Here is a 27,346-nt window from a genome sequence, read left to right on the forward strand (position 1 = left end):
ATGATTTAAGTTTACGACAATATTAAATAATGATTAGCAACTCCAAATTTGTAGTAATTGTGACTCTGAATTTTCTCATTCCCTTCTGCAATGCAAAGGCTAAATATAATCTCATATTGCTGGGCTGAAAATGCCTGACGTTCAATAACTAACTTTGATACCACTTATCTTTTTTTGCACAGCGCTCTTGGCTCTGCCAGAAGAACCGGGATCGATTCTCGATTCTCATCAGTATTCCAGAAATTAAAATTGACGGGATACCTTCCGACTCATTCAAGTTCAACTTCGGAGCCATGCCTATGAAAAGGCCACGATTTTTCAAGCACAACTAAGGCCGAGCACAATGCTTTCATCCTCCAGAAAGAGGGGGGGTAACAGTAGTCTTATTGGGAGCCAAAAGAGCATGAGAAACACAAAATTAAAGAAGTTGGAAGGACGAAAACTTGGCATCATTTCATTTATGAATTATTACAACGTATCATGTACACAAAGGAAGCCACAATATGTATTCCTATAAAAAGACTATAAATGAAAGAAAAGAAGAGAAAACACAAGGCATCTGTATTCCTGTTCCTGTTCCTAATCCTGTTCCTGTTCCTATTCCAATTTCCTAATAAAGAGCTAACATATACCCTATGCACAACCAAAGAAGGTTGCAAGCTCATCAAAATCATTCCATCTTTTCCCACGCTATTCTATTGACCGAAAAGGCATTTGCAATGACAGAAAACCCGAGTGATAAAACCTGATTTGCCTCCTGTACACCAAACAGACTTCCTGTGGCACAAGCTTGGTGCTTAAAAATTGAGCTACCAAAGATCTTGGCGTTAGATGTTCATTATACGGACTGGTTTAATTAACTTATCAAGATCACCTAATTGCAAGTTCAAGGGGTCACTATCACCGAATGCTGTATGCAGATCACCTGGATTGTTATTTTCTACCACTTCTTCATCACTAACATCAAGGCTGATATAATCAGCAATTCCTTTAAAACCAATGGTATCATTATCTTGCACATAGAGCTTTCCAGGCACTGCATTTCTCGTCTTAGTGGCATTGATGTGCATCAAGCCAAAATATCGCCCTTGTGCATTGTTCTCTCGTGATCGCTTGCTTTTCTTTTCCTTCGTTCTGTTTTTGGGATGGTGTAGCTTGCATTTGGATCCTTGAGGACAGGATCCTATTGCTTCAAAGGAGGGGCAGACATAGCTGTGCTTCTTCGGACACTGCATAGCAGATTTATATTGCATTTACATGCTTAAGGTTTGCGAGGTATGTGGGCGGAGAAAGAGAGTCATCAAGCATTAAAAAATAAAAAATAAAAAATTATATATATATATATATCTAACGATTAAAAAGAAAAGATCATCAGGAATGAAATGAAGCATTTCTAAAAACTTGTTTCAGGGGCAAAACAGTCTCTCAAAGCCTAATCTTATAGCAATTGCCAGAGATAGCTTGTGTCAGCCAGCCGTTTTAAGGAAAGGAAGGTCTGGTGGGCGGGCAATCCTACAAGTAATATTGTCCCTGTAAAATACTGGATATGGCAATGTAAATCATCTTTGGAGCAACTAGCACATATTTTTCTCCTTTTGACGAAAATTCAATATTTAATCATCAAAAGTCAATCAAAAACAAGTTACTCGAATACAAAGAACATGTGGATACCTCATTCCCATCAGCACAATAGCCCCTGAGAAATCCCTCGCAGGTAGAAGCATTTGGGTTGACATGCACATGTCTATAAGGGCAGTTTTTATTGGTACAAAGGCCTGCCAGAAAAATTCTCAGAATCCTGCACTATCACCAATAGATTATACAAAAGCATAATAGAAGGGGGAAAAGCACCTTGCAAAAAGTAAGAACAATCAGGCATCCTTTCAGGAATGACCTGCAAAAGAAATAAAATCAAGAAGGAATGTCAACAAAGGCAAATCAGCCATTTGAAACAGGGATGTCAAGTTCTTTTGACTAGAAACCTTATGAGTCAATTTGCAGTCGGGATTGAAACATAAACCATTCAAAAACTTTGTGCAGACAGCAATTTTGGAGGAATCATGAATGAAGGGACATTTCCCATCATCTTTGTTGCATTTTCCAAATCTTGTGAAAAATTGACAGTACTTTCGCTTTCTGGCCAATCGTGATCTTGCAGTGTGCAAACTCCATCGTACTTTTTCACTGGCCAAAATGCGAGTTCGCTTCTTTGGATCTCTTATGAGCTGGTTACCATTGCCAATTCGAACATATCTGCCAGTTTTGAAATTTGTTTGTAAGCAGCCACTTTTATAACCCAGTAACCAAAACACAAATCATAGGTTTCTAAAATATCTGGCAATTAACAATCCACCGTGCTCTCAACTAGAAACTAATTATTCAAAAGCAACAAAACCAAAGACATACTCATCTTTCCCAATCATTAATCTCCTTGGAATATACAGCTTCTTGGCATCCTTTTCTTTTTGAAGGGCTTCGGTGCACGATGACTCATCATCTACAAATCATTTTTCTTCACTTATTAGAAACCAATTCGGTGGCATAGGCCCAAGCTATCAACACCCAACACAATAAATAACCTACAAAATGAACAACAAAAAGATCAATAAAGGACCACCTGATATCCTCTGAAGAGTCCGCCTTGAAGAATCCATTTTGTAGCGTACTGAACCAACACGGAAAATGCGTTCTCCTGCAAAAAAAATGTAAGTATATTTTCAAATCCATTATATTATAGTTCTACAAGACAATCATTAAAAGCATATTTCAAAAAACCATATGGATGAATGAACACTAAAATCCCATACAAACAGATTATAAGCAAGCACTATGGAGACATCTTCAGACCAGAATGACTGCATATTCAGCGCAGCTCCATACTTTGAGTAAACTTACGAGAAATGTTTCTATTCTTTGGTGGACAAGCAACGCGTGCAGCACCTCTCTGTTCCCTTTTCTTTCTCTCTGCTGCAGCAACAGCCAGGGTAGCTTCCTGTATAGAAGCAAAATGGAATATTATCAAGAATGATGGAACTCTTACATTGTAAGTGAACATAGGTAGACTTCAAATCTGTTTAAATAGGAAAAATAAAACAAAAGGTTTGCCTGCAATCCAGCCTAACTGACCTCATTGGCTTTCTTTGAGTGCTTTTCAATGGATTTTGACCATTTTAAACTAGACCCACCAACACTTAATACCTTGGATTTTCTAAGTGAAAATCCATGTTTTGACCTCGTGTACTCTGTATTCCTCTTTCTCAAAAGTAGCAATTTCCTGCTGAGAAAGAATGTCAAGTTTTTTTATTTTTTTGTGGAAAGTCACAAAAGACAGTGAAATTAGTAGCAGAAACCTAGAGGAAAACACCACCAGTTATTGTACCCAATTGTAGATAAGGAACTATGATCAGAAATGGAAGATGAATTTGGAAAGGAACTTCTCCTATAGGCTGCTCTTTTCCAGGGAAACAAATGAGGCAAGACCTTCCCACAACGTGACGAATCACCATCATCCTTTGATAACTGTGCACCATGCAGTGTCCAGACTAAAGACAACTTAGAAGGTTTACAAGTCTTTGTCACAACTGCAAATGATGGCCAACTTCAGTTTATTTTCTAATGATTATTGATTTGTCAAAATAAAATGATAAAAAAAGCTATTCCAACAATATCTGGAAGCTAATTCATTGGAAGTAAATCATGACCAAGATCACAATACGTAACTTGCAGAAACACACCAAGTTTGGGGGGACTGAGAACAGAACTGCTATAGCTGAAATTAAAATTTGGAATGCAAGATATGGAAAGAATGTCATTGCTTAATAAATATTTCCATTCATAAGCAGAAGCCATTTAACAATTAAGATTAGCTAGAGCCCAAAAAATGATGAAAAGCTATTCCAACAATATTTCCACATTATACCAGGAAGTATATTATGGCTTCATCCACTGTGGGCTACAGCTTAACATAGAAAAAATTACTTAAAAATTTGCTACAACTGACATTATAAACGGGTACAAAAAAAGTTATGCAGAGAATGTCCTTGCCAAGCAAAAAGTTTAGCTAGAACTTTAATTTCCATATAATGTACAAAGGATATTAGAACACATGGATCTTCAAACTATTCAATTTCTAGTATAAGATTACATCCCAGATGCATTTTGTTTTAGAAAGAATTAAGGAAAAAGGAATTATCAAAAACTAGTTTTCCAATGATGTTTGGACTAACTTGAACACATTAGGTAAGTACATCCAAAAAAGTGGTAAGAATCCATGATTATGTATGATGCATGCACACTAACTGGATTCATATCTTCTTAATGAAAATCAGTCCACAATAAATAAATTATGCCATTAATTTTGCCAGTTCATTGTTAGATATATGATACAAGCAGCGTGATAGCCAGAACTCCATGTTCTCATACATAAAGCTGATCCCAAAGTTATCTCTTTATTTAGATTCAGAAAATTAATAAATTACGGGAGCCAGAGACTTCCTGCCAGCCAATTCATTGGGCCAAGATGTAATCAGTCAAAAAAGAGGGCTCATACCAAAGCATTCTCAATTTGCCTACCTCAGAGTAACTAAACTTCTAGCATAATTAAATAGCTTAGGCGCGTACGCATTCAGTAGAAACACAGCAAATGTGGAATAGAATGAGGGTGAGAGATTTTTATCCGAAAAAGAACCCAAGGTGAGAAACATATATTTCGAACTTCAACAAGTAAATAGTAAAAGAAGGCATCGTCAATGAAAGCTGCTCTGCAGAGTTTGCACAGAGCATGTCAGGTGTTATAGGTGCTCTTCCAAACCTGAAATATGGAACCAAATTCTGTTTTTTTCCCCACTTGCTAATATTGAATCTCACTACTCTAATCCAGAGATGTCTTTACCTCTGCACCAGGACTACATTACCCCACTCTCTCAAAAAAGGCTCCTCGCATGGCTATAATATAATATAACCCCTAAAATTTTCCTGTTGTGCAAGTGCTTTCAGCCTCAATATTATAAAAGTCATAAGATATATAAGCCTCATAATCAACCAGTTCATTTAGATTGCTCTTCACGGAGATTAAAAATGCAGTGAGTGAGAGAGAGAAGTAAGTTGATCAAACACACCTTTACGCAGTCGTCTCTTACTAAAATTTCTGCTGAAAGAGTTAAGAGCAGTTTGTCCCTCTGAATTTAAACTTTCATCAGGGATGCTGGCTGTCTGCTTGATCTGACTTTCCAGTGAAGTCCTAATTAGCTGATTTTTCCTCCTCTTGTAATAGCTATCAGATGATGTGTTATGAGCATTTTGAACAGAAGATGCGCAAGGATTTGAAGATGCAACCAACTGATTTGATTTTCGCTTAACATATGTTAGGCTCTTAACATTTGCTAAAGCCACGGTATTCCCATCATTTGGATCACTGTGACATTCCAAATTACTAATTTGGCTATTTTGAGTTATTGGAGATTCTGAAATTTTCAACAAGTCATCAGAAGACTTTGGAATGTCATTGCTTTCCAACAATTTTGCTGGGACCGTTACAGTTTCAGTACAAAGAGAGTGAAGATGCTCAGCTAATGGTGAAGATGCACGAACCCCCAAAGAGTTGCTTGCTTGATTTGATATTTTAGAGACACTAGATAGTGAATGTGTTCTCGGTTTCTCAAAAGAAGCATCCAGGCCTCCTGTTCTCAAAACATTGAGAGGATCAGCAAGATCAATTCTACTGTCAGAGCCAGCACTCTTCTTTGGTTCATCAGTACCAGAAGAGGTGAGCTGATATACAGAAGAACTCAAAGCATGGGGACCTGGGGATTGAGCAACTGAAGTAGGCTTTCTGACAAGACTGTTACCCTTGCGAATGTAAGAGGTGCGCTGGGACTTATCGGCTTTTCTAGGAAATTGCCTTTGCACAGGAACAGTGCTCGAGAAAGCCTTGTTTGATGGCGGAGCAGAATCAGAGCAATTATCATTTCGATGCCATGTTCGAGTTTTTGATATGCGAGATGAAGAAGCTGAACTCTTTGAAGCAGTAAAAACAAAAGATGAGCGACCTGAATAAATCTTAGAAATAGGATTACTACTATGGTTCTTCTTTCCATATAAATCCCCACTCTTGGCATTTGGCATCTGAGTTGTAATTTTGGAATCCTGTGAAGGCAAATGCCCTGTATTCCCAGTCAACAACTGATCACGTTCCACTGCATGATCCAAATTTAAAACAACTTTAGCATTTCGTGAACTTGAAATACTCATAGATGAGTCAGAACCAACATTGATTACAGGCCTCTCAGCTGGAATTTTATCATCATTCTCATGAATCTTTTCAACTGAATTTTTGCTGAGGGATGTGCCCATGACATCAGGCAAAGTTTCTGGAGAACCCCTATCAGACAGTGTCTCAGGTACAATCTCCATAAGTTCATCACCGGAATTGGTAAAAGAAACTCCAAAGCCATCTCCAAATGAAGATGGATTGTTTGACATACCAGGCCAATCATTCTTTGCACAGCCATCTCCAAATGAAGATGGATTGTTTGACATACCAGGCGAATCATTCTTTGCACCATGAAACCCACCATCATCCACATCTATACTGGGCATATTTCCATCCAAGTACTGGGTCTGAAGTTTTGAAGGGATTTGGCAATGATCAGTCACACTCTCAATACCGACTTGCTCTTCTGCAGCATCAATGTCCACTTTGGCTCCCTCAACAGCATCAATATCCATGGAATCATTTTGATTCCTACCTCCAACCATAACTGGAGTGGTGTTTATGTTGTCCTCGCCTACCGATACAAATAGACTATGTGATGTCACTTTTTTAACTGCCAGTTCCTCAACAGCCAAATGAGATTGAACATCTTTTAGACCATCAACTTCAAATGCATCTTTGACAGAAGCCACAGAGCTTAAATGCTCCCCTGCTGAACCATTTTCAAGCATCGCAGTGATCCCCTTCCGCGCCAATAGCAAATCAGAAGTACACAGAGAATCCATATCAGACACTACAACTTCCCCTTTTGGCAGTGTTAGACTATCACCAGAATTGGATGGCACTTCCATACCCGATGTAGAGTTACCTGCAAATACAGGTCCCTCATCAGCATCAGATTCTACTGGAGAACACAATTCCAGTTGAGGAGCAAAGGACTTTCTATTCTTTTCATTCCTTTGTGATACCCCTCTTTGACCACCATCAGCACTGCTCCTGATAGAAACCTTAGCCGCTGAAACATCTGTTAAACTGCCCTCATGAAGAACACTGACTACATTACTACAGGATTGTGAGCCAGCATCCACAAATTCAGCACCAGAAAATGTACACTGAGCTGTACCATCATCTTCAAAACATAATCTCAAAGTTGTGTCCACCCAATGTGCAGTGGTACTGGTGACCATATTTGCAGGCTCCAAATGCATGTCAGGTACATCTGTCCTTGATAAATCTGACTGAGGCATTTCAATTTTTTTATCGTTCTTCTTAGTGTCATTTGCATCCTCCTCGCTGCCACTTGTAGAAACCTTGGTGTCTAGAGAACCTCTGATGGGTTCACTCTCCATTATTTTAGCAGCCCCATCTTGAGATAGCTTCTCACCCATACCATCACTAGTTCCATGGCCGGAGATATCAATTTCTTCTATGTTAGTAAAGCAGTTTGGTGAACCCAAAATGGTCCCCACTCCCTGATTGAGGCGTATGACAGCATTCTGACTTCCTGTTTCCCCTGAAATGGATGCAGCAGAAATTTCATTGCTTCCTACAGGGAAACTAGCACCCTGAATGAAATCAGTGATGCCACTCTCAGCTAATGAGCTACCCTGATTTCTACAGGGCTCCTTGCAACCAACATCAGATTTCCCCTTGTCAGAAACCGTAATTCTCTGTTGTGAGTTGATTGAAGCAACATCTAAACCCATCACAGGGATACATGAATACTTAGGATCCTCATGAATTATCGTTTTTTCTAAACTTAATAAACCAAAATCAGTATTGCCCTCAATAGAATCCATAACCTTGAGAGATCCCCTCACTGCACTGTTCTCAAGTAAGCAAGAATCTCCATTCTGACAAGGCTGTTTGCTGACATCTTCAACACCACCAATATTAGAGCTAATAATTTCATCCAGAGATTTTGTTAAACTGTTGTCAATATTTGGGATAGCATGCAAGGCTTTGGCACAATCACCATTTACAAAAATCTCACCAAATTTGGTTTCGTTGTGATTTGAAGAGCCCAAGGGAGAACGTGAGCAGCTCTTCTTTCCACTTGTATTATATGCAAATAAATTGCCAGAATCTGCTCCGGCGCCAGCCTGCCCTGATTCCATAAACTTTTCAAATCTATCCACCCTGTCATTCTCAGGTATCACTGTAGCTTCAATTGGACAAGGCTGTGAATCAACATCAGCCACAGTTGCAGCCTTGTCAGTGTCACGGGGTTCAGCTGGAGTATGGGCAAAGCTATCTCCTTTCACAGGTTCATCACGAGTTTTTGTTGGATGTGAACTAGATAAAGTTGAATTATGGCTTACAACTTTCTTCACTACTCTCTTGACAACTTTTTTCTTCTTTCCACTGAGTGAAGATATTTTACCAGGCGTTCCAATTCTAACAGCCACAGTCCTCTTCATAGGCATCTCCACTCTATTCTTTAGAGGCAGTGAACTACTATCTCGCACATTAGTAATACCAGAAGCTATAACTCTCTCTCTGGTCTTCTTTAGATCCTTGTCAGAACTGGAAGCTTTACTTGCAACACTTGCACCTTTGCCCACTTCTACTGCAACCTTGCTGGGTTTATTCATCGATGAATTAATACTGTCCTTATCCTTAGCAGGGACCAGCACTTTCCTAACTTTACTATTCCTAGGTGTCAAAATCGTTTCAGAAGCACCCACTGTAGATGAAGAAGGCGTCAAAATTGCCTTGGCTACCAATGAATTAGACTTAAAAGACACATCAAGCTCTACTGGGCTTCCCTCTCTTTCTCCCTCTCCCATCCCACGATCTGGGTGTATAACCTTATCTTTATCTTTACCTCTAAAAAAACCAGATTCCTGATCTTTACCTCTAAAAGAACTAGATTTGGTATCATCAACATAACCTGAGTAAGGCAATCTCTCATCCTCTCTATTCCTGTAACTAGGCTGTTGAATCCTAAGTAGAGCACTCTTTTTCTGTACCTGCTTCCTAGGAGTCCTATTGAACTCATAACTACCCTCTCTACTTCTTTTACCACCATACCTTTCCACCTCCAAATTCCCTTCTCTACTCCTATAATGCTCACGTTTCCCAGTAGCAATCCTAGTTTCACCATCATCAATCTCATTACTACCAAATTCAATCGATGCATCACGCGGTTCTCTCACGACCTCTCTGTCACGAAACCAACTCTGATTCTCACTCCCCTTATCATGATAATCATAATTCAAACGACGTCTATTCTCATAATTCCCCGAATTTGACTCAAAACCCCTCACTTGATTCGATACAGTTCGAAAATCGCCAGTAGAAGATCTATCAGAATTCGATCCAAATTCACCACGAATATGATAATGCTCGCTCTCACGATCAATCACGATATTACGGTCCTGAATAAGTCTGGAATTAGGATTGGGATTACCTTCCAATTCATGCCTAGTTTGCCGATCATGACGCAGAACCCTAAAATCAGGTCGGGGTTCATGAACACGGTGGTCGGATTCGGGTAAACGACGCGGCGGCTGACGGTCGTCGTTGAATTGATGAGAAACCCTAGGCAATGGAGTGAAGTGAGTGAGGTCATGGCGCGACAGCTGGTGGTGATAGTTATCGTGGATTTGGGGATGATTAGGGCTATGGTTATAGGAGAATTGAGGGTTCCGAGGGGAGAATTGTGGTGTTTGTGGTGGACGAAGTTGTTGTGGATGTGGCGGCGGTGGTGCAGGGAAGTTAATATGGCCATGAATATTAAGGTTGTTACGGTAAAGAGAAGGTTGAGGGTGGGGAAGAGGAAGAGGAAGAGGAAGAGTAGGAGAAGGAGGATTGGCGTACTTTGTGTGATGGAAATAGGAAGATCGAGGATCCATAGCGGTGGCAGCTATTCTTTGATCTTTGACGTATCTGTGTGGCCGCGTTTGGACCATGCTGTATGAAAGAAAAGAACGAGAGGGTGATCTCTCTTCGTTACGCTCTCAGCCGGCTGTTTACGCGTGTGGTTGCTTATTTCCTGTTTCTATTTGTACTTTCGAAGAAAAAATCAGAAATTGCATTTGGTTTTAGAACCATAAAGCCAAAATGAACTCCACAATATGTGACAAATGAAAAGCTTTAAATCAGAGTAATATTTTAATTTCTAAGAAAATTAAAGTGAAAAAATAATTTTTTTTAAATACAATATTTCTCAATCTAGAAAGCTTTTTATAAATGCATGCCAAAAAAAATGACCATAAAAAAAGGATACAACAGATTGTGAATAATAAAACCTAGTACCATGTATTGACCATAAAAAAGGATACAACATTGTGAATAATAAAACCTAGTACCATGTAATATATTGGATTTTAACTATTTCTTTTCTTCTTTTTTTTTTAATTTACTAACTATTTTATAGAAAACATATAGCATGTTATTATATGAAAGATAGAAAGACAATTTTTTAACCCATTTGAAACTTGATCTAGATTTCTAGTTAGAAATAATATTATCTAGTAGACCTGATAAAAATCAAACATACAATATTTCAAATAACATAACAAGAACTTGCTGAGAATTCAAAGTGTTTTAATTGTTGGATGCTTGTAATCAATTATGAGCACTTAGACAACTCATTTTGCTACTCGGATAAAATGATTTAATGCTGAGACGGTCGAACTCTATCAATTATATATAGAACTGAAGTCATAGATAGGTAGTACATGTGCTCCTCTTTATTAACCTCGTGGTTCTCATAAAGATTCGTCTTCTTATCCTCTAGCCCCTCTATTATAAATAAATTGCATTTGAAGTTATAAATTTTTAAATTTGTAATTAATATTTGATTTTTAATTTAATTTAATTGTTTTCTAATTTGTTTAATAGATTTTTTAAAAATATATATTTTGTAATTCAATTAGTAGTAATCTTATTAATGAATTAAGTCATCAATATATTTTAGAGAGTTAAAAAATAATTACTATAAAAATATTATTGTTATTGTTTAATCACCGACAATTTAATTTTGTTAATAATATTAAAAAATATCGATAAAATAACATATAGTTGTTTTGTCAATAATATATCATACTCATCAATTAAATTACTGGCATGTTAAAAAAACAATGATGGAATTACATAAAATATTTTTGTTGGTGACATGTCATATTTATATATTTACATATGAAAATACTAATTAAATTGAGTGTATATTTTTTTTTGCTTGATATGCCTTTTCATTATAAAATCATCGATAATTATGTTACAAGTGAACTCCCCGACATGCCATAAATCACGGATAATAAGTGTTTTGATGACGTGTTTTCATTTATAAGTTTATCTGTAAAATTTATGTTGACAAACTAAATATATAATCATTGATAAAATATTTAGTTAAAAAATTAAAAAGTTTTGGTGGTGTAAAATCTCACCTGTTAATCAAATATTTTTCTATTAAATTACAATTATAACAATAATTAAACTAAAAAACCAAACAAAAATTTAATTGGTTAGTTTTAGCATGTGATGTGAAGGTGTCGTTTGTTATTATAATATGGGATAGCCGGAGATATTGTAGTCTCACCCATTTTTCCTCGACAATTGTATTTTTTATTAACTATTTTTCTTCTCTTGTAGCTTATTGCCATAATTTTTTAGCCAAATAATTATTTTTAAGATTTGGCTTTTTAAATTGTTATTCTATTTTGACTTACTCTTCATTATATTGATATTTTTTTTTCTTATCATAGTTACTTGGCCCTGTTTTTCTTTGAAAAGAATTCTCTTTTTTTTTTCTTTTTTTTTTATAGATGGGTTTTTGTACAATCTTATCTATTATTATACAAGAACTTATAAACTTGCAGAACTTATCAACTTGTATTAAGTTTTTCTTGTTTTTATTTGTATGTTTTTTTCTTAATATAGAATCTCAATTTGGGTTTGTTATCTTACATTTTTAATTTTATTTTTTTATTTTTTTGATATTATTTTATTATTCACGTGATCTTGAGATTTTTTTTTCATGAGTTGATTTATGTTTGAATAAAATAAAATAAATTATAAAAAAATATTTTTAATCATTTCTTTTAATTAGATGATTAAAATAATTTATTGATTGCCTTAAATTATTAAATTCTTTAATCTCTTTTTTTTATCAATTAAAAAATAATCAATAATATTTATTTTAATTATTGTATTCACATTCTTCGTGCCCCAGCGCGAGTGATGCACGCAACTTTACCAGCATATTTAAGTGGAGGTAAAGTGAAAAGCAGGGCTCGCATATCTGTTCTACCAAGTTTACTAAATTCTAGACCTAGTTAATTAATATCACACACACACACACACATATTTGGTTTTTGTGTTAATTTTGTTACTCTTGGATTTTTATGCCAAGTTTCCTTAAAATTCAAAAAACAAATTTATTAAAAATTATTTTTCTATATTTTCTGATATTTTAATATCCTTATCTTAAAAATAATTTTTTAAAAAATAAAAAATATTATTTTGATATATTTTTTTTAAAAAAAATACTTTAAAACACAATATTATTATAATTTTAAATATTTGATAGCTGGATACTAGGATGCAATACATACCCCATCTTTGCAGTTTGATGATTCCGATTCTCTTAATTAATTGTTACTCTTGATTCTTTTACATGTTCGCAAATTAGTTTTTTTTTTCAATAATCAAAGTCTCCATGCATCTTTTACTAGTTGTTCGGGCAAAAGAAGAAAAGGAGGCTCATTATTTTGCTCATACAGTACTGCTCTGTATCTTGTTGTGCGATTGATAGGCCTTTGTAGAAGTGGAAGGTGGAGAACAGGGATGATTTCAAGGGCGAGTTTCGTCAGGGACAGGGATCAAGCTCAGACAGTCTATTCATAGGTAAAATCTTTCGAACGTTTCTCACCCGCTGGATTCCTTCAAAGTCTCTGGTTGTGTTAGTGTCATAAACATGGTGCTGGTGGAAACGGCAAGTGAACAGGTGATGTTTTGGACTTGGTTGTGAGCCCATGACTGCCATGACTGTGACTGGAACTCCACTTTTAGCTTAGTGCCATGATCGGCATGGATTAATCCTTTTGATTCATTGCTCGAGTCATGAAACCAGAATGACCTCGTTAAAAATAAACCTAAAAAAGCAAAGATATAAGATTCTTAATCAAATAAATTTTAAAAGATGAAATTAAAAGAAAAAAATCAATAAAAAAACAATGCAATACAAAAAAAATAGCAATTAAAATAATTAGGGCTAAATTTTACATAAAAATCAAATGAAATTAAATGTTTAAGGATGGAATTGTAAAAATAAAATAAAATTAAAAATTAAAAAATAGCAATTAAAAGAATTAGAACCACATTTGACATAAAAATCAAATGAAAATAATGCCTAGGGGTGGAATTGAAAAATAACAAATCAATCTAGAAAATGATTTAAAATAAAATAAATAACAATTAAAAGAATGAGAATCAAATATGAAAACAAATAAAAAAAATCAAATGACTAGGGATGAAATCAAAAATAAAATCCAACTAGAAATAATTAATGTAAATAAAACAATTGAAAAAAAAAGAGAGAGAGAAGAGGGAATGAATCAAAAGAAAAAATAAAATGAAGGACTGGCATGAATTTTTGCATGGTTAGCATGCAATTTAAGAAAGAAAAAAAAATAAAAGAAAAGAAAGAAAAAATTTCAAATTGAACCACTATACATATAACACCTAAAGGAAACAAAAAAACATCAATATAAATCAAATAATATGGTAAAACAACCAAAATCAATCATACGCACCGTGGAAGGCTGTCGAGCAATTAACATTTGAGATACATACATTAACAAATTTTTTTGTAATTTGTACAAAATCAAAAATACCTTTAAAACTCAACAATAACACCAAACATGTAAAATTATAAGCAAACCCTTAAAGATAAGGCTAAAAGATTTGAATGGTAAGAATAATGCGGTAAGTATATTGTTCTATCTAATATAAAAGCACAGAAAGATTCTTTTGGAAGGCACATATAATTATTTTATCGAAGGGTTGCATTAATAATTTTATTGTGTATTAAAAAATTCAATTACTAAAATAATTTCATATATTTCTTAAAAGATATTTATATCATAATAAAATTACCACCTCATAATAAAATATTTATATTATTATAATGAATACATACATACATATATATATATATATGTGTGTGTGTATTCATTATAATAATATAAATATTTTATTATGAGGTGGTAATTTTATTATGATATAAATATCTTTTAAGAAATATACAAGGTTATTTTAGTAATTGAATTTTTTAATACACAATAAAATTATTAATACAACCCTTCAATAAAATAATTATATGTGCCTTCCATAAGAATCTTTCTGTGCTTTTATATTAGATAGAACAATATACTTACTGCAATATTCTTACCATTCAAATCTTTTAGCCTTATCTTTAAGGGTTTGCTTATAACTTTACATGATTTGTTTAGTGTTATTGTTGAGTTTTAAAGGTATTTTTGATTTTATACAAATTACAAAAAAAAATTTATTAATTCATGTATTGCAAGTGTGAATTGCTCGATAGCCTTCTAGTAGTGCGTGTGGTTGATTTTGGTTGTTCTATCATATTATTTGATTTATATCGATGTTTTTTTTTTTCTTTAGGTGTCATATGTATAGTAATTTAGTCTGAATTTTTTTTTTCTTTTCTTTTTTTCTTTCTCAAATTGCATGCTAACCATTCAAAAATTCATATCAATCTTTCATTTTATTTTTTCTTTTGATTCATTCCCTCTTCTCTCTCTCTTTTTTTTTCAATTGTTTTATTTACATTAATTATTTCTAATTGGATTTTATTTTTTATTTCATCCCTAGTCATTTGATTTTTTTTATTTGTTTTCATATTTGATCCTTATTTTTTTAATTGCTATTTATTTTGTTTTAAATCATTTTCTAGATTGATTTGTTATTTTTCAATTCCACCTCTAGGCATTATTTTCATTTGATTTTTATGTCAAATGTGGTTCTAATTCTTTTAATTGCTATTTTTTAATTTTTAATTTTATTTTATTTTTACAATTCCATCCTTAAACATTTAATTTCATTTTATTTTTATGTAAAATTTAACCCTAATTATTTTAATTGCTATTTTTTTGTATTGCATTGTTTTTATTGATTTTTTTCTTTTAATTTTATCTCTTAAAATTTATTTGATTAAGAATCTTATATCTCTGCTTTTTTAGGTTTACCTTTAAGGAGGTCATTCTAGTTTCATGACTCAAGTAATGAATCAAAAGGATTAATCCATGCCGGTTTATGTCTTTTTCTAAAGTATTTTTTTAATATATCTTTTGGTGATATTTTGTTTTTGCTTTTCTAATTATATGGTCATCCCAATTTCATGTCATAATTCATATATTTTTATTTGTTGACCTAGTTCGTTATCGGGTTCGCTCAAGATTTTTTTAGCTATCTTTTTCCTTGCTTAGACAAGTTTTTAAATTTTATATTTTTAAATGTGCTTATAATAAATTTTTTGGTATGACTTGGGATCTTGCAGCGTTAACTTGCAACCTTGCCCACTTGGTCGCTTCCACGTCACCTTGGAGGAGCTTCACAACCTTTATTGAACCAAAAAAAAAGAACTAAGACACCAGGAAATGCAACAAGTAAAATGTTCATGTTTAACAAGTACACTTCGGAGCTAATGATGCTGTAATTGAGGTAATGCATCGAGAGTGGTGAGAGATAAGGAGGCATATCATGATGAACAAAGAGGATACAAAAATGCCTTACAAGGCTCATTTGAGGCCTAGCTCGGGGGGCACGTTTTACACACAGAGTGGCAGCTAAAACCATCCTCTCTATCTGATCAAGATCATAGCTATCACCCAAGCTTGAGTCTAACAATTGGGAAACCTTTCCACCGTTTAGGATCGGTTTTGCCTGGACAAGCAAATGCATGTGATTTTCAGAGACAAAATCCAGATGTAAAAATCCAGTGCCGAGTTAATTCAACGAGTAGCAAGGGACATACCCACATAACTAGGCTCTCTTGGCCTTTTGGAAGATCATTGCTTATTGGCTTTTTCCCTGAAAGAAGCTCAAGGAGTACAACACCAAATGCATACACATCAATCTTCTTGTTAACTTTGCCATACATGAAGTATTCAGGAGCCAAGTAACTGCAGCAATTATCTATTCTTAGTAACCAACTAGTGGAATAAATTATTATTTATTTCGTTAAAATCCACAAGACAATCAAAATCATAATATTAACTCTTTGTAATGAAAAGACAAGAAAGACAAAACTTCATAGTAACATCAATGGTGTGGCAATAGAAATAACATACCCAAAAGTTCCAGCAACATCAGTGCAGATTATATGAGACGAAGAGGTCGGTGCCCATTTAGCAAGTCCAAAATCAGAGAGCTGAGAATACCAGGAAAGCTTCAGAACTTACAAACCCAGAGAGTAAACTATTGTAGGAGAAGATGAAGAGTTGAAAATGCATCGATCACCTGTGGCTCAAAATCATCAGATAATAGTATATTGGATGATTTAACATCTCTGTGGATCACAGGTTGAGCACTGCAGCTATGAAGATAATCCAAGGCCTCTGCGACTCCTAAAGCCACCTTATATCTTTCATTCCAACCAAATGTAAGTGGGTCCTTCTTATTACCTAAATAAACAAGCACGGGAAAGATTTAAACAGTTTATTTAGAAACTAATTAAGGGTTTGACTATTATTTGATCAAGAGAGAATTTTTAATCAATTACCATAAAGGTTGTCTTCAAGACTTCCTCTTGGTAGGAAATCGTAAACTAAGAGAAGATTTTTGTCCTCAAAACAGAACCCCAAGAGAGAAATGATGTTCTTATGATGTAAGGTAGTGATGATCTCAATTTCCAGAACAAACTCCTTCAACACATCTTCAGATGGCGTTAAGATTTTCACAGCAAGTTCCTTGCCATCAGGAAGGCAACCTTTATAAACCTGACTGCTGCCCCCTTTGCCAATCAAATTTTCTGAAAAACAAAATAAAAAGATCGGATCAATCACATGATGGTGAAAAAGAAGCTGAAGTTGCTTTGAATTTCTATTTGTACAGGGAAACAGACCAGCCAAGAAATTGGATGTAGCTGAGAGAAGTTCTTGGTACTGAAACAATCTGCAAGTTGCTGAGTATTTCTCATGAAGACCCTCCAATTCTTTTGGCGGACTTCTTGAATTTTGGTGAGGAGTATGCGGAGCTGTCGCTGTCTCCATTCCAACTGCAACAATTGCACCACTTTCTCCATCTAAATTCAATTTATCTTCACCCTTATCAGAACCATTCTGTTTATGATCGGAATTGACAGTGGATAATGAGAGTTGCTCCCACTGAACCACACGGACCTGCCTTACCAAAGATATGTTTGATTCTTTTTGATCCGGTAAAGCTGCACGACAGAGCAGTGGCCAACCAGGTTTTAATTCAGGCACTTGTCTAATTAATGTGGAAACTGAACTCGTGGGTTCCTCTAGCCTTGGTACCGGAACTAGAGCTAAAGACTTGTCATCACCTCCATTATCACTGGAAGATGCTTCTGCAGATTCATTACTGGAATCATCAGCAGATATCGTAACCGACCCACAAACTGAGCAATTCTCTTTCATGATACTTTCCAGACTATTCGAACGAGCTTTCATTAAGGCCTTCTCCAAAATCTGGTCATTATCCTGATCATCCTTAGAGCCCCCATTGGCACCACTTTCATTCAATACTCTGGAATTCTTCTCAGATGAAATCGTCCGGTGAACGACACTAAGCAAACTCTTACTATGATCTTTTGTTCCTGAAACAATTACATGATTGTTTACTACTGCACCCAGAAAATTGAGGAAAAAAACATAAGAGAGAAATTAAATTGGTGTAAAGCTCCAATAAACAATAAAAAGTCACCAGTAGTATTTGGAGAGCGCTCCCTTTGAAAAACAACTTTCCCATTATTGACAGCAAGAACAGAACAGTCCTTTGGTAGCTTTTTAGCACAATACTTGGCCACAGATGTTGATGACCAAATTGAAGGATGATTCTTGGCGGCTCCAACTATAAACTTCGTTGCTGCATGAGATTTTACTTCCCTGACTAGAATTTTTCGAGTTGAAGAACCTCTGCATATCTTGAGCTTGAGATCCACCTGCAACACACATCCCATCAAACCCCCCCAAAACTCTCCAACTTTTCTAACTTGTCAACGAACATCTACTCGAAAATTTTCATTTTCTCATCAACCGAACAGATGGCAATAAAATCACATCACTTTAAGTACCAAAAACACACATGCCATATATATAGCAAATGAAAGAATACAAGTTTAAATTAATGTAATAAACCAAAAACCAACCTGTTTCAAGTTACAGAAACCTTCATAAACAGCAAGAACAGAGTCAAAGGCTTTAACAAGCGAGAGAAGCGAAGATTTCCCTTCACGGTCCACAATTTCTATTTCACCAAATCACCAAAATCAGACCACCAATACAAAAAACGAAAAACAATATCAGTTCAAGTTCAAAGTTTCACTTACCATTACTACCTAGAACATGAAGAGCAATAACAGTATCTCCAGGTTGAGCCACTTTGACTAAAGCCCAAGTCAACAACTCTCTACTCATTGAATCAAGCTTGACTCCTACAATCACCGTACTGTCACCGGAGTCTGTCATTTCCTCTCCTTCACGGTGCAGCATTTTCTTCATGCTCTGCCTTTAAAATCCTAGTGATCAGAAAGATGTCGTTTGGGGGTTTCTATATTGTCTTTTTGTTGTCTAGAACAGAAGAGGATCATCTCGTGCTCATATAGCAATTAGAGTCGAGACTTGAAGAGAGAGAGGTTGGTGTTTTTGGCTTTAACCGTCAGTTTGGTTGTCTGAACCAGTCTCGAAAAGGGTAAGGAAGGGAATCTATCTTAGAGTACACCCAGGTGTATTTTAGTTATATGGATATGACATTAGGAGTGGTGGATTTTTTTTATTTTTTGGGACAGTTTTTAAACAAATTATGTCTGTATGTGCTCACCACACACAGTGATTAAATGGTAATTTGTTGTGTTGTTGTTGCGATAAGTGTTTGGATTAACCGGTATGTGACTGTTATTTTTGGCCCTTTTTTTATTTGTTTTTTGGTGGTATTGGGTCCCACTTCCACTTGCAAAGACATAGGACCTAAAAAACTGAGATAAGATACCGCTTATTTATTTTTGTATTTTAAAAAATATTAAAAATTTTTATTTTTTATTTTAACTTCATATTTTTTAATATTTTAATATTATTTTAATATATTAAAAAAATAAAGAACAACCGTAATTATATTATAAAAAAAAATTATAAGGAGTTTTTTTTTTTAATAAAGATGGAAGGGGGCTGCTGCGCTGCCTGGCGGGGCAGATGCGTACCTGCACCGTTTGTTTAAATGATGATTATTTCCTTTTATTCTCGTTTCTCCAATTGAAAATTTCTTAAATTAGCTTTCCTTTTATCTTTTGTAATATTTAAAAATATTTTTTCTTTGAAATATATTGTAATATTTTTTAAAATTTATTTTTAATATCGACATTTTAAAATAATTAAATAAAAAAATACTGGAAGAGGTATTTGACCCCATATTTCAATTATAGCTTTAAAAAAATTCAAAGTTTTTTATTTGCCCTGATATATATTTTTTTTATCATTTTGTTAAGTTACTATTAAAAATATTTTTTAAATAAAAATATTTTAAATAATTATTACCGCTATTCTAAACATCCCTCAAAAATACTTTTCATTTTTTATAATATAAGTTGGTAACTGAATTATATTTCAAGATGAGATCGATAGATTAGATTGAAGATTTTTATGATTATTTAAAAAAAGTGTTATGTATTTATTTTTATTTATTTATTTTATAAAATCAGATAAGTGTGCTTAATTTTTGCAAAGTGACTGTCTGCTAGCCTTTTCTTTTTTGGTGCTATTGATAGGCTACTGCTAAAAGTTTATAGCATAATTCTTTCCTGCTAATAAACCAGAAGTGGCCATCAGATCATTTGAAGGCTCCTATCCCTTAAATTCAAAGCACTCAATTACTTGTGCCTCGCAGACGGTCCCGACACCATTTTCAAATCGAACTATCAAGAATCTTTCCTTGACATCAAGACTTAAATAAATTATACTTGTTGAATACGAGGCTGATCATGACAACTTTTATTTTTTGTTTAAAAAAAATTAATTTTTTATTTTCAATTAATTTTTATGTGTTTTTATTAAAAATAAAATATAATTTTAATATATTTTAAAATAAAAATGTACCAAAATCACATCAACATATTTCCAGGTCGTACTGGCAATAGAGTGCAATCAAATCCTAATTGTTCCTTGCTGACAATTCTTAATTGCTGTACCATCTCTTAAAACTCAATCATGTTTGATATTGACTTGTGATTTAAAATACTGTTTTTTTATAAATAATTCATGATAAAAATAAATTAAGATAATTTTAAGTTAGAAGTCTGTGTTAATAAAAATGGTTTAAAGCAATTGTTTAAACAAAAAAAAAGTTAAAAGTTTATTTTTTATCAAATAAATATTTTAAATCAATTTAATAAACTTTATTTAAGTTAAAAGTTATTCATAACCAAATATATTTAGAATTTCTTTATATATCAAAAGATTAAAAAATAATTTAAATTAATTTACAAAATCATACTAAATATAGCTATGAACATATACTATTATTTTTCCATGTTCTTAATACATGTTGAATTTTTTAACCCGGTTTTTTTTATTTCTTTTTCTCTGTTGCCGTTACATGGAGATTATTCATTCATTTGGCCGGTGGCGGCCATAACCGCCTGCGTGTTAGTAATCCCGTGACCGCGCACCTCTCTTCATGGCCACGCTCTCAGCGGCAGGTAGAGTGAAAACCATGATCGCGTGGTTCCTAATCACGTGGTATGGATAAATGCTTGGAGCCCCACATCAACGGCTCTCTGATAACGTGGTTTAGAAGATGGCAGCCACGGGCCAGCCATATCCTTGAAAAGCTCGAAGCAATTTTTTTTTTATTTTTTTTTTATTTACGTGGGGTGTCCGGGCCAGTTTACGCGCACCACGACTAATCCCCACGGCCCACTGAACATCCTGCAAGCCCAGTGAGCAGGTAAGGCACCGCGGGGGTGACAGACATGCATGATGAGGTTCGAACCTAGGTGCGGAGGAAGGGGACAAGCCCCTCCCACCGCTAGGCCAGAACCTCACTTGCAGCTCGAAGCAATTTTGAAAATAGGTGTCGTGTCCACCGGAGAATTGTAAGTGTTTGGAAATGTGAAAGTTATTTTTTATTAGTGAATGTTTTGAAATAATATATTTCTTATTTTTAAAGAATATTTTTGATATAGTATATTAAAATAGTTTTAAAATATAAAAAATTAATTTAAAGTAAAAAAATTGAAAAATAGATGTCATGTGATATATATAAAAAAATTATTTTTAAAATATAAAAATAAATAGATATTAAAAAAGAAGGATTGGGATCAATTTTACTGGTTGTGGTCTGAAAAAATTATTTTATAAAAAATATTTTTAGTTGAAGTTGGTTTTGTATTTATATATAATTCATTAAAACTATAATTAAAATTAAAATTAATTAAAAAAATAATTTAATATATTTAATTAAATATACTTTTCAAATCAGGGTTATATAGTAACTAAAAAGGATATATATTAATATTTATAGTTTTTAATTTAAAAATTATAGATTTAACTATCACTACTGCATTATTAAATAAATAATATTTTTTATCAGATATTTTTTATTATTTTATTAATTTATCTACAATTTCATCACGTATAAAATTTATTCGATAAAAACTATAGTTTTTATAGTTTTTGAGAATACAAAAACATTAAATAAAATATCATTAGAAAAAAATTGAAATTACAATTAAATTCTATATATGTTGCATTAATTTTTGATATATTTTTAATTTATATAATGTTATTAAATAATATTAAATATTAATTTTTTTAAGTAAAATATAATTAAAAAATAAAAAAGAAATCTAAGTAAAACACCATTCAATAAATGATAGAGATACTATTCACATAAATAACATCAAATAAAATTTATATATTACTGTTTGCGTGAATAATGTTAGGTGAATCAATTCACCTACATGCTATTCACTCCAAAAAAAAAAAATGCTGCTCAGGTGAATTATTCACCAGGATACGGCAGAACAAAGAAACAGCTCTCGGTTGCTGTGCACAAACCGATTTTTTCAATATAAAATATATGAATCCCATTAAAACAGTTAATTGATTTTCTATATTACCAAATATGTTATTTACGCGATTTATTTTGAGCTGTTGCGTAAACCAATACCCTAGCAACTAGTCGTTCCTTGATGGCGGACCGGACCTTATTTATCTCGTTTTTTTATATTCTCTGTCACGTTAATCTCCGCGTTCATTTGAAAACGCAAACTATTTTGACAACAGACGGTCTGACATGTATCGAAAAGGCACCGGGTGTCGGCGGCTTACCCCGCTGATAATCCAGGTTGGATTTTAAATTATCAATGTTAAAAAAATAAGATGACTTGGCGATTCACTGTGACCAATGAGAGGAATCAATGTGGATTACAACAACGATTCCTCTCTACTTTGATCCCTGTGATTTTTTCACATCGGTCCCGTGATTTTTTTTTTCTTTTTATCTGGCTTTATAATGTTGTATTAATTTTAAATTAGTCTTGATAGTTTGTTTCTCACGTGGGAATGTCACGTTGTTAAAAAAATATTTTCTCACTCGGTTGGCATTTAGTTTAGCAAGATAAAATTTAATTTTATTAATTTAAAATTTTTTGTGCTGTGGTGGTTGGATTTGAATTTTGATCAAATGTTTAGTCGTTTTTTATATAAAATCAGGGATTGATTTACAAGGTTAGGAGAGGTGTTAGTGTATTTTTTTCAATCATTCAACTTTTTTTAAAAAAATTTGATCATTCTGCACTGTATTTATTTTGAATTTAACTTGATGTTTTAATGTGATTGACTAATATAAGATTTTTGCAGTGTCTATAGAAAATTATGACGCTTGATTGATCTTTGATTTGATAAAATAAAATAAAATTATATTAATATATGATAATTAAAGTTTAAACAAATCAAAATTAAATATAAAATAAATAGAATGAACTGTAATAAATGGACAGGACAACTTTTATTGGTGCATGCATTATACATACTAACTTGTAAAGGCAGGTCATTATATTCTACTGGCGTGTATGACTTGCTATGGTGTCCAGATACAAGCTTAGTCGGTGGTGTAAATATGGTTCAGCGAGAGTTGTTGAGCAGTGTGTCGTATATACAAGTTAATAACACATGACAATCTATTTTTTTTTTCTATGCTTTCTCTTTTCCTTGTGATTTGCACTGATTCCCATAAAAATGGAAGATGTTGTGTTATTTTGTTTATATTTCAAATTCAATTTTTATTTTTTATTGAAATTATTTGTTTAGTGTATTTTTTTATTTTCTTTTTAATTTTATCATGTTAAGTTGTTTTGAAACTAGCATACATGATTTTTTTTAATTGAATTATCATAATTTTATAATCTAGTTCATAAATTTGAGAGGTTAACGTGTATTGATATCAATATTTTTTATATCATTACTCAAAGTTTTTTTTATTTTTAAATTTTATCTTTAAATATTAAATTTATTGAAAATTGAGATTTACTGCTTAAGATTCTTCTATATTTAGCATTAAGCTCCTTTTAGAACTGAATTTTATATTTTTTCTTATTTTACCTTTTACTTGGTTATCCCACTCGCATGATTCAACCTGTAGAGTTTGGTGGATATGCGTGGGCATGCGTGCGTGTTTTTTTTCCTTGTTTGACACTTTTTTTTTCATTTTACCATTCTATAATTTGATTATTGGTAATTGTGTATCATTATTTTTTATTTATTTTATATAATGTTATCTTAATCTCACGACCATGAATCGCAAACTTGACATGTTAAAATGATTGACTTAAATTTTATTTATTTTTTAATTTTTTTGTGTTTTAAGTGCTAGATTATCTAGGCAAACATTATTTTTATGCATGTCATCGTGATTTGTTTTTTAATTTAGTCCATTTGATATCATTTCTTTTTATTTTTGTTCTATAATTAAGTGAAACCAGTGTATTAAACACGGTCAAGTTTATTATCTGAATAATATATTTTTCGCACTTCTGTAAACCATGTTGTTGGGGCATAAATATCATTTTTCTGCATTGAAAAAAATTGGCCCAACCCGTGGCATAACACGGGTTATATCCAGTGATGTACAAAATGGAAAGTCGAGTGTACCAAATAAAAATCATATTTGGTTTCAGAAAGGAGACAAATTTCATTTTTATCCTGGTGTCAAAGATGTAAATATGTGAAATTTGTATACAGAGAATACAGGAACAAAAAAAATTATGTTCACTTTCAAAAAATGTTTTTTTTTTATTTCCATCTCAGTTTTTTAATTATTCTAGATATTTTTTTAATAGAAAACTATGAAAATATATTTATTGGATACATTAAAACAAAAATAGGAAACAATGACATTGTTTGTCACTCCTTTAAAATATTTAAAAACATCACAAAATATAAAATAGATTGAAAAACAATTTGAAAACACAACAAAATATAAAATAGATTAAAAAACAATTTGAAAACACAACAAAATATTTTTTGACATCAACATATCAAAACAATGTAAAAATATAAAAAATTGAATTTAAATTACAACATAATTTTTTTAAAATACTTTAAAAATATAAAAATAAATATACTTTAAATACACAAGGATGTTCTTTTCATGTGAGAAGTTAAAGGGAATATGTGATTTATTTTATTTAATTTGTTATGAAAAGAGTTGTTCCTTTGGTAATGTCTGCGGGCGGAAAATAATATTGGAAAATCCAAATTCATCCTAGAGTTTTTAACGAATTCATCATAGATTAATTTCTTTCTTAATCTGTATAATTGTTTTTTTAACCATTTTTCTAAACTGCACAAATATTTTTCCCATGAATGACGGACAGTGGTAAATCCAAAGAAATTTACAGCTGGGTCTATCAATGACTCCTATATTGCAAAATAGTTAATTAACCTAAAACATCATACTGTCAATTACAAACCAATTCACAGCTACAATTTAATTGATAAAAAATAAATCAAAGTGAAATCCATTTACTTTAAGTTTGTAGTTGAATTTTTGCATACAAGGATTGCTTGGAAATATAGTTATGATTATTTTCTAAATATTTTATTTTAAATATATATGAATGATATCTTTTTAAAATTATTTTTGATATTAACATATTAAAATGATTTGAAAACATTAAACGTATATTAATTTAAAATAAATGAAAAAATAATTTTTTTTAATTTTTTAAATATTTTTAAAATACAAAAATAATCGGACCAACATAAATTCAAAGACCAGGAATTTGAAACTCAGTCCTAGAGGAAATAATTAAAAAAAGCCAATGAGACTATATTCACTCAAGCTGTGATTTTCTTTTTAATCATACATAGAGAAAAGTTATTCTTCTTAATAATAATAATAATAACAATAATAAAAAAAAAAACTAACTATGGACGACGGAACACAAGTCAGACATGGAACGTGCAAAAAGAAAGGATAAAAAAAGGAAGTTTTTACTTTAAACGAAATTGATTTCAGCTAGGAGCTAGTGATAGGGACCAGGAGCTAAATAAACAACCCTTAGGATCAGTCCAAAACAGAAGCAACAGCAAAATGCACCGAAGAGATTGACTGGAAGCGCGGAACGTTGGCGAGAGATACGTGTGAAGGATGGGTCCCAGTGAGGTTGGGCGTAGGCCCGCATCTTCCCCAATTGCGAGTTGCAGCTATATATTCAGTGCTAATTAACTATACTTAACAGGCTATTAGCTACAGGTCTGCCACGCGATGTGTCACATAGATATGTTTTTCATTCAAAATTATATTAAAATAATATTTTTTTAAAAAAACTATATTTAATATAAAACAAGAAAAAATACAAGAAAAAAAACTAAAATAAATTAATTTTATTTTAAAAATACAATTGAAATTGCAATACTAGACACCACCATGACACATGTAAGTGGATGCAACTATGAATTTTCACGTGCCAAATAAGTGCTAGAACCCTATTTTAAAAGTAGATCAACTGACCACTGATGTAAGAGGTGATCATGGTTGGATGAACTACCCGATTTATATTAGGTGAAAATTTAGCAAATTATCTTTCGGGCATGATCGTGATCTTCATTACTTGAATCATACACACATATATTTTTTTAAAAATAAATCTGTGGATCTTTCTTAAATTAAATGGTTTGTAATTATTTTTACCAAATCTTGACACGTCAAAACTTTCCCTTTGACCCAATCTTGGATAGTAAATTACAAGCTTGTAGTCTTCCAGGTGAGAAAATTAGAAGAAAACCGATGTTTTCGAACCACCCTATTTCGCCTGAATTGTTTGAATATATCTCGTAAATTGGGGCTTTATCTGACCAGATAAAGCCGCAATATATCATTAATTAATATCAGGAGATAATATTCCTTGCCAAGGGATTAGGTATGTCTGTTTTCTGCAGGCGATACCGCTCGCCAAAATTGCGGGTCTTGCAGCCAAGGAGGCGCCTCTTCTTCTAGCTTGTGGATGAATTTTTTGTTTTTTTTTTTAATGTCTACGTGGTATTCTCAAATCAGATTGTACCCACAGAATTTATATACATTAGTTTTAAAAGCAAATTAAAAAATCATAAAATTCTTATTAACCGCTTATTAAACTCCATAACCCAAGATCAGTTGAGAACTTTAAAAAAATACAAGAAACCACACGCTTTGAACAATCAAACGAGATAATCCTACAAAAAAACATCAGAACAAATTCTTCGACAAATTTTCTATCTACAAGTCAATGCGGAAAGGTTGGACCGTGCCTTGAAGCAAGGCGTTTGAACAATAAAAAAGGAGATAATCCTGCAAGAAAACATCAGAACAAATACCTCGACAAATTTTCTATCTACAAGTCAATGCATAATTTTGAAAATTAATTAAAAAATTAATTATTTTTAT

The 27,346-nt window shown here is 32.8% G+C and overlaps 2 protein-coding genes across 6 annotated transcripts; both read right to left on the reverse strand.

Moving 5' to 3' along the window:
* Nucleotides 1–432: 432 nt before the first annotated feature.
* LOC105127746 (Zinc finger C-x8-C-x5-C-x3-H type family protein) lies at nucleotides 433–10,236 on the reverse strand. Of its 5 annotated transcripts, none has more exons than XM_011029144.1 (10): nucleotides 5,118–10,236; nucleotides 3,380–3,581; nucleotides 3,127–3,274; nucleotides 2,881–2,992; nucleotides 2,618–2,692; nucleotides 2,407–2,497; nucleotides 1,983–2,253; nucleotides 1,852–1,894; nucleotides 1,672–1,775; nucleotides 433–1,229 (listed from the first exon to the last, which is right to left on the reverse strand). In XM_011029144.1, the coding sequence occupies exons 1-10, from the start codon at nucleotides 10,123–10,125 to the stop codon at nucleotides 828–830; spliced, it is 6,456 nt and encodes a 2,151-aa protein (XP_011027446.1). In that variant the 5' UTR covers nucleotides 10,126–10,236; the 3' UTR covers nucleotides 433–827. The 5 variants fall into 5 exon arrangements, with proteins under 5 accessions (XP_011027446.1, XP_011027444.1, XP_011027443.1 ...); XM_011029142.1 differs by having other exon boundaries at nucleotides 3,127–3,277; XM_011029141.1 differs by having other exon boundaries at nucleotides 3,368–3,581.
* A 5,466-nt stretch (nucleotides 10,237–15,702) lies between these two features.
* Nucleotides 15,703–19,166, reverse strand: LOC105127913 (probable receptor-like serine/threonine-protein kinase At5g57670). Its single transcript, XM_011029394.1, has 10 exons — nucleotides 18,756–19,166; nucleotides 18,576–18,673; nucleotides 18,131–18,368; nucleotides 17,307–18,023; nucleotides 16,965–17,213; nucleotides 16,703–16,866; nucleotides 16,534–16,613; nucleotides 16,218–16,365; nucleotides 15,977–16,126; nucleotides 15,703–15,801 (listed from the first exon to the last, which is right to left on the reverse strand). The coding sequence occupies exons 1-10, from the start codon at nucleotides 18,925–18,927 to the stop codon at nucleotides 15,703–15,705; spliced, it is 2,115 nt and encodes a 704-aa protein (XP_011027696.1). The 5' UTR covers nucleotides 18,928–19,166.
* Between the last annotated feature and the right edge of the window lie 8,180 nt (nucleotides 19,167–27,346).

This window comes from Populus euphratica, unplaced genomic scaffold (assembly GCF_000495115.2).
Source record: "Populus euphratica unplaced genomic scaffold, PopEup_1.0 scaffold93.1, whole genome shotgun sequence".
NCBI classification, from domain to species: Eukaryota; Viridiplantae; Streptophyta; class Magnoliopsida; order Malpighiales; family Salicaceae; genus Populus; species Populus euphratica.

Bases quoted from the DNA above. Each gene is read 5' to 3' on its own strand.
- LOC105127746 (XM_011029140.1), bottom strand. From the start codon at position 10,125: ATGGTCCAAACGCGGCCACACAGATACGTCAAAGATCAAAGAATAGCT. The intron at 3,582-5,117 runs GTGTGTTTGATC...CATCATTTGCAG, and splicing joins TAAGAGACGACTGCGTAAAG to TTGTGACAAAGACTTGTAAA. The intron at 2,993-3,126 runs GTCAGTTAGGCT...GCTTCTATACAG, and splicing joins ACTCAAAGAAAGCCAATGAG to GAAGCTACCCTGGCTGTTGC.
- LOC105127913 (XM_011029394.1), bottom strand. From the start codon at position 18,927: ATGAAGAAAATGCTGCACCGTGAAGGAGAGGAAATGACAGACTCCGGT. The intron at 18,369-18,575 runs GTTGGTTTTTGG...TGTGTGTTGCAG, and splicing joins GTTTCTGTAACTTGAAACAG to GTGGATCTCAAGCTCAAGAT. The intron at 16,366-16,533 runs GTATGTTATTTC...TAATTGCTGCAG, and splicing joins GATGTTGCTGGAACTTTTGG to TTACTTGGCTCCTGAATACT.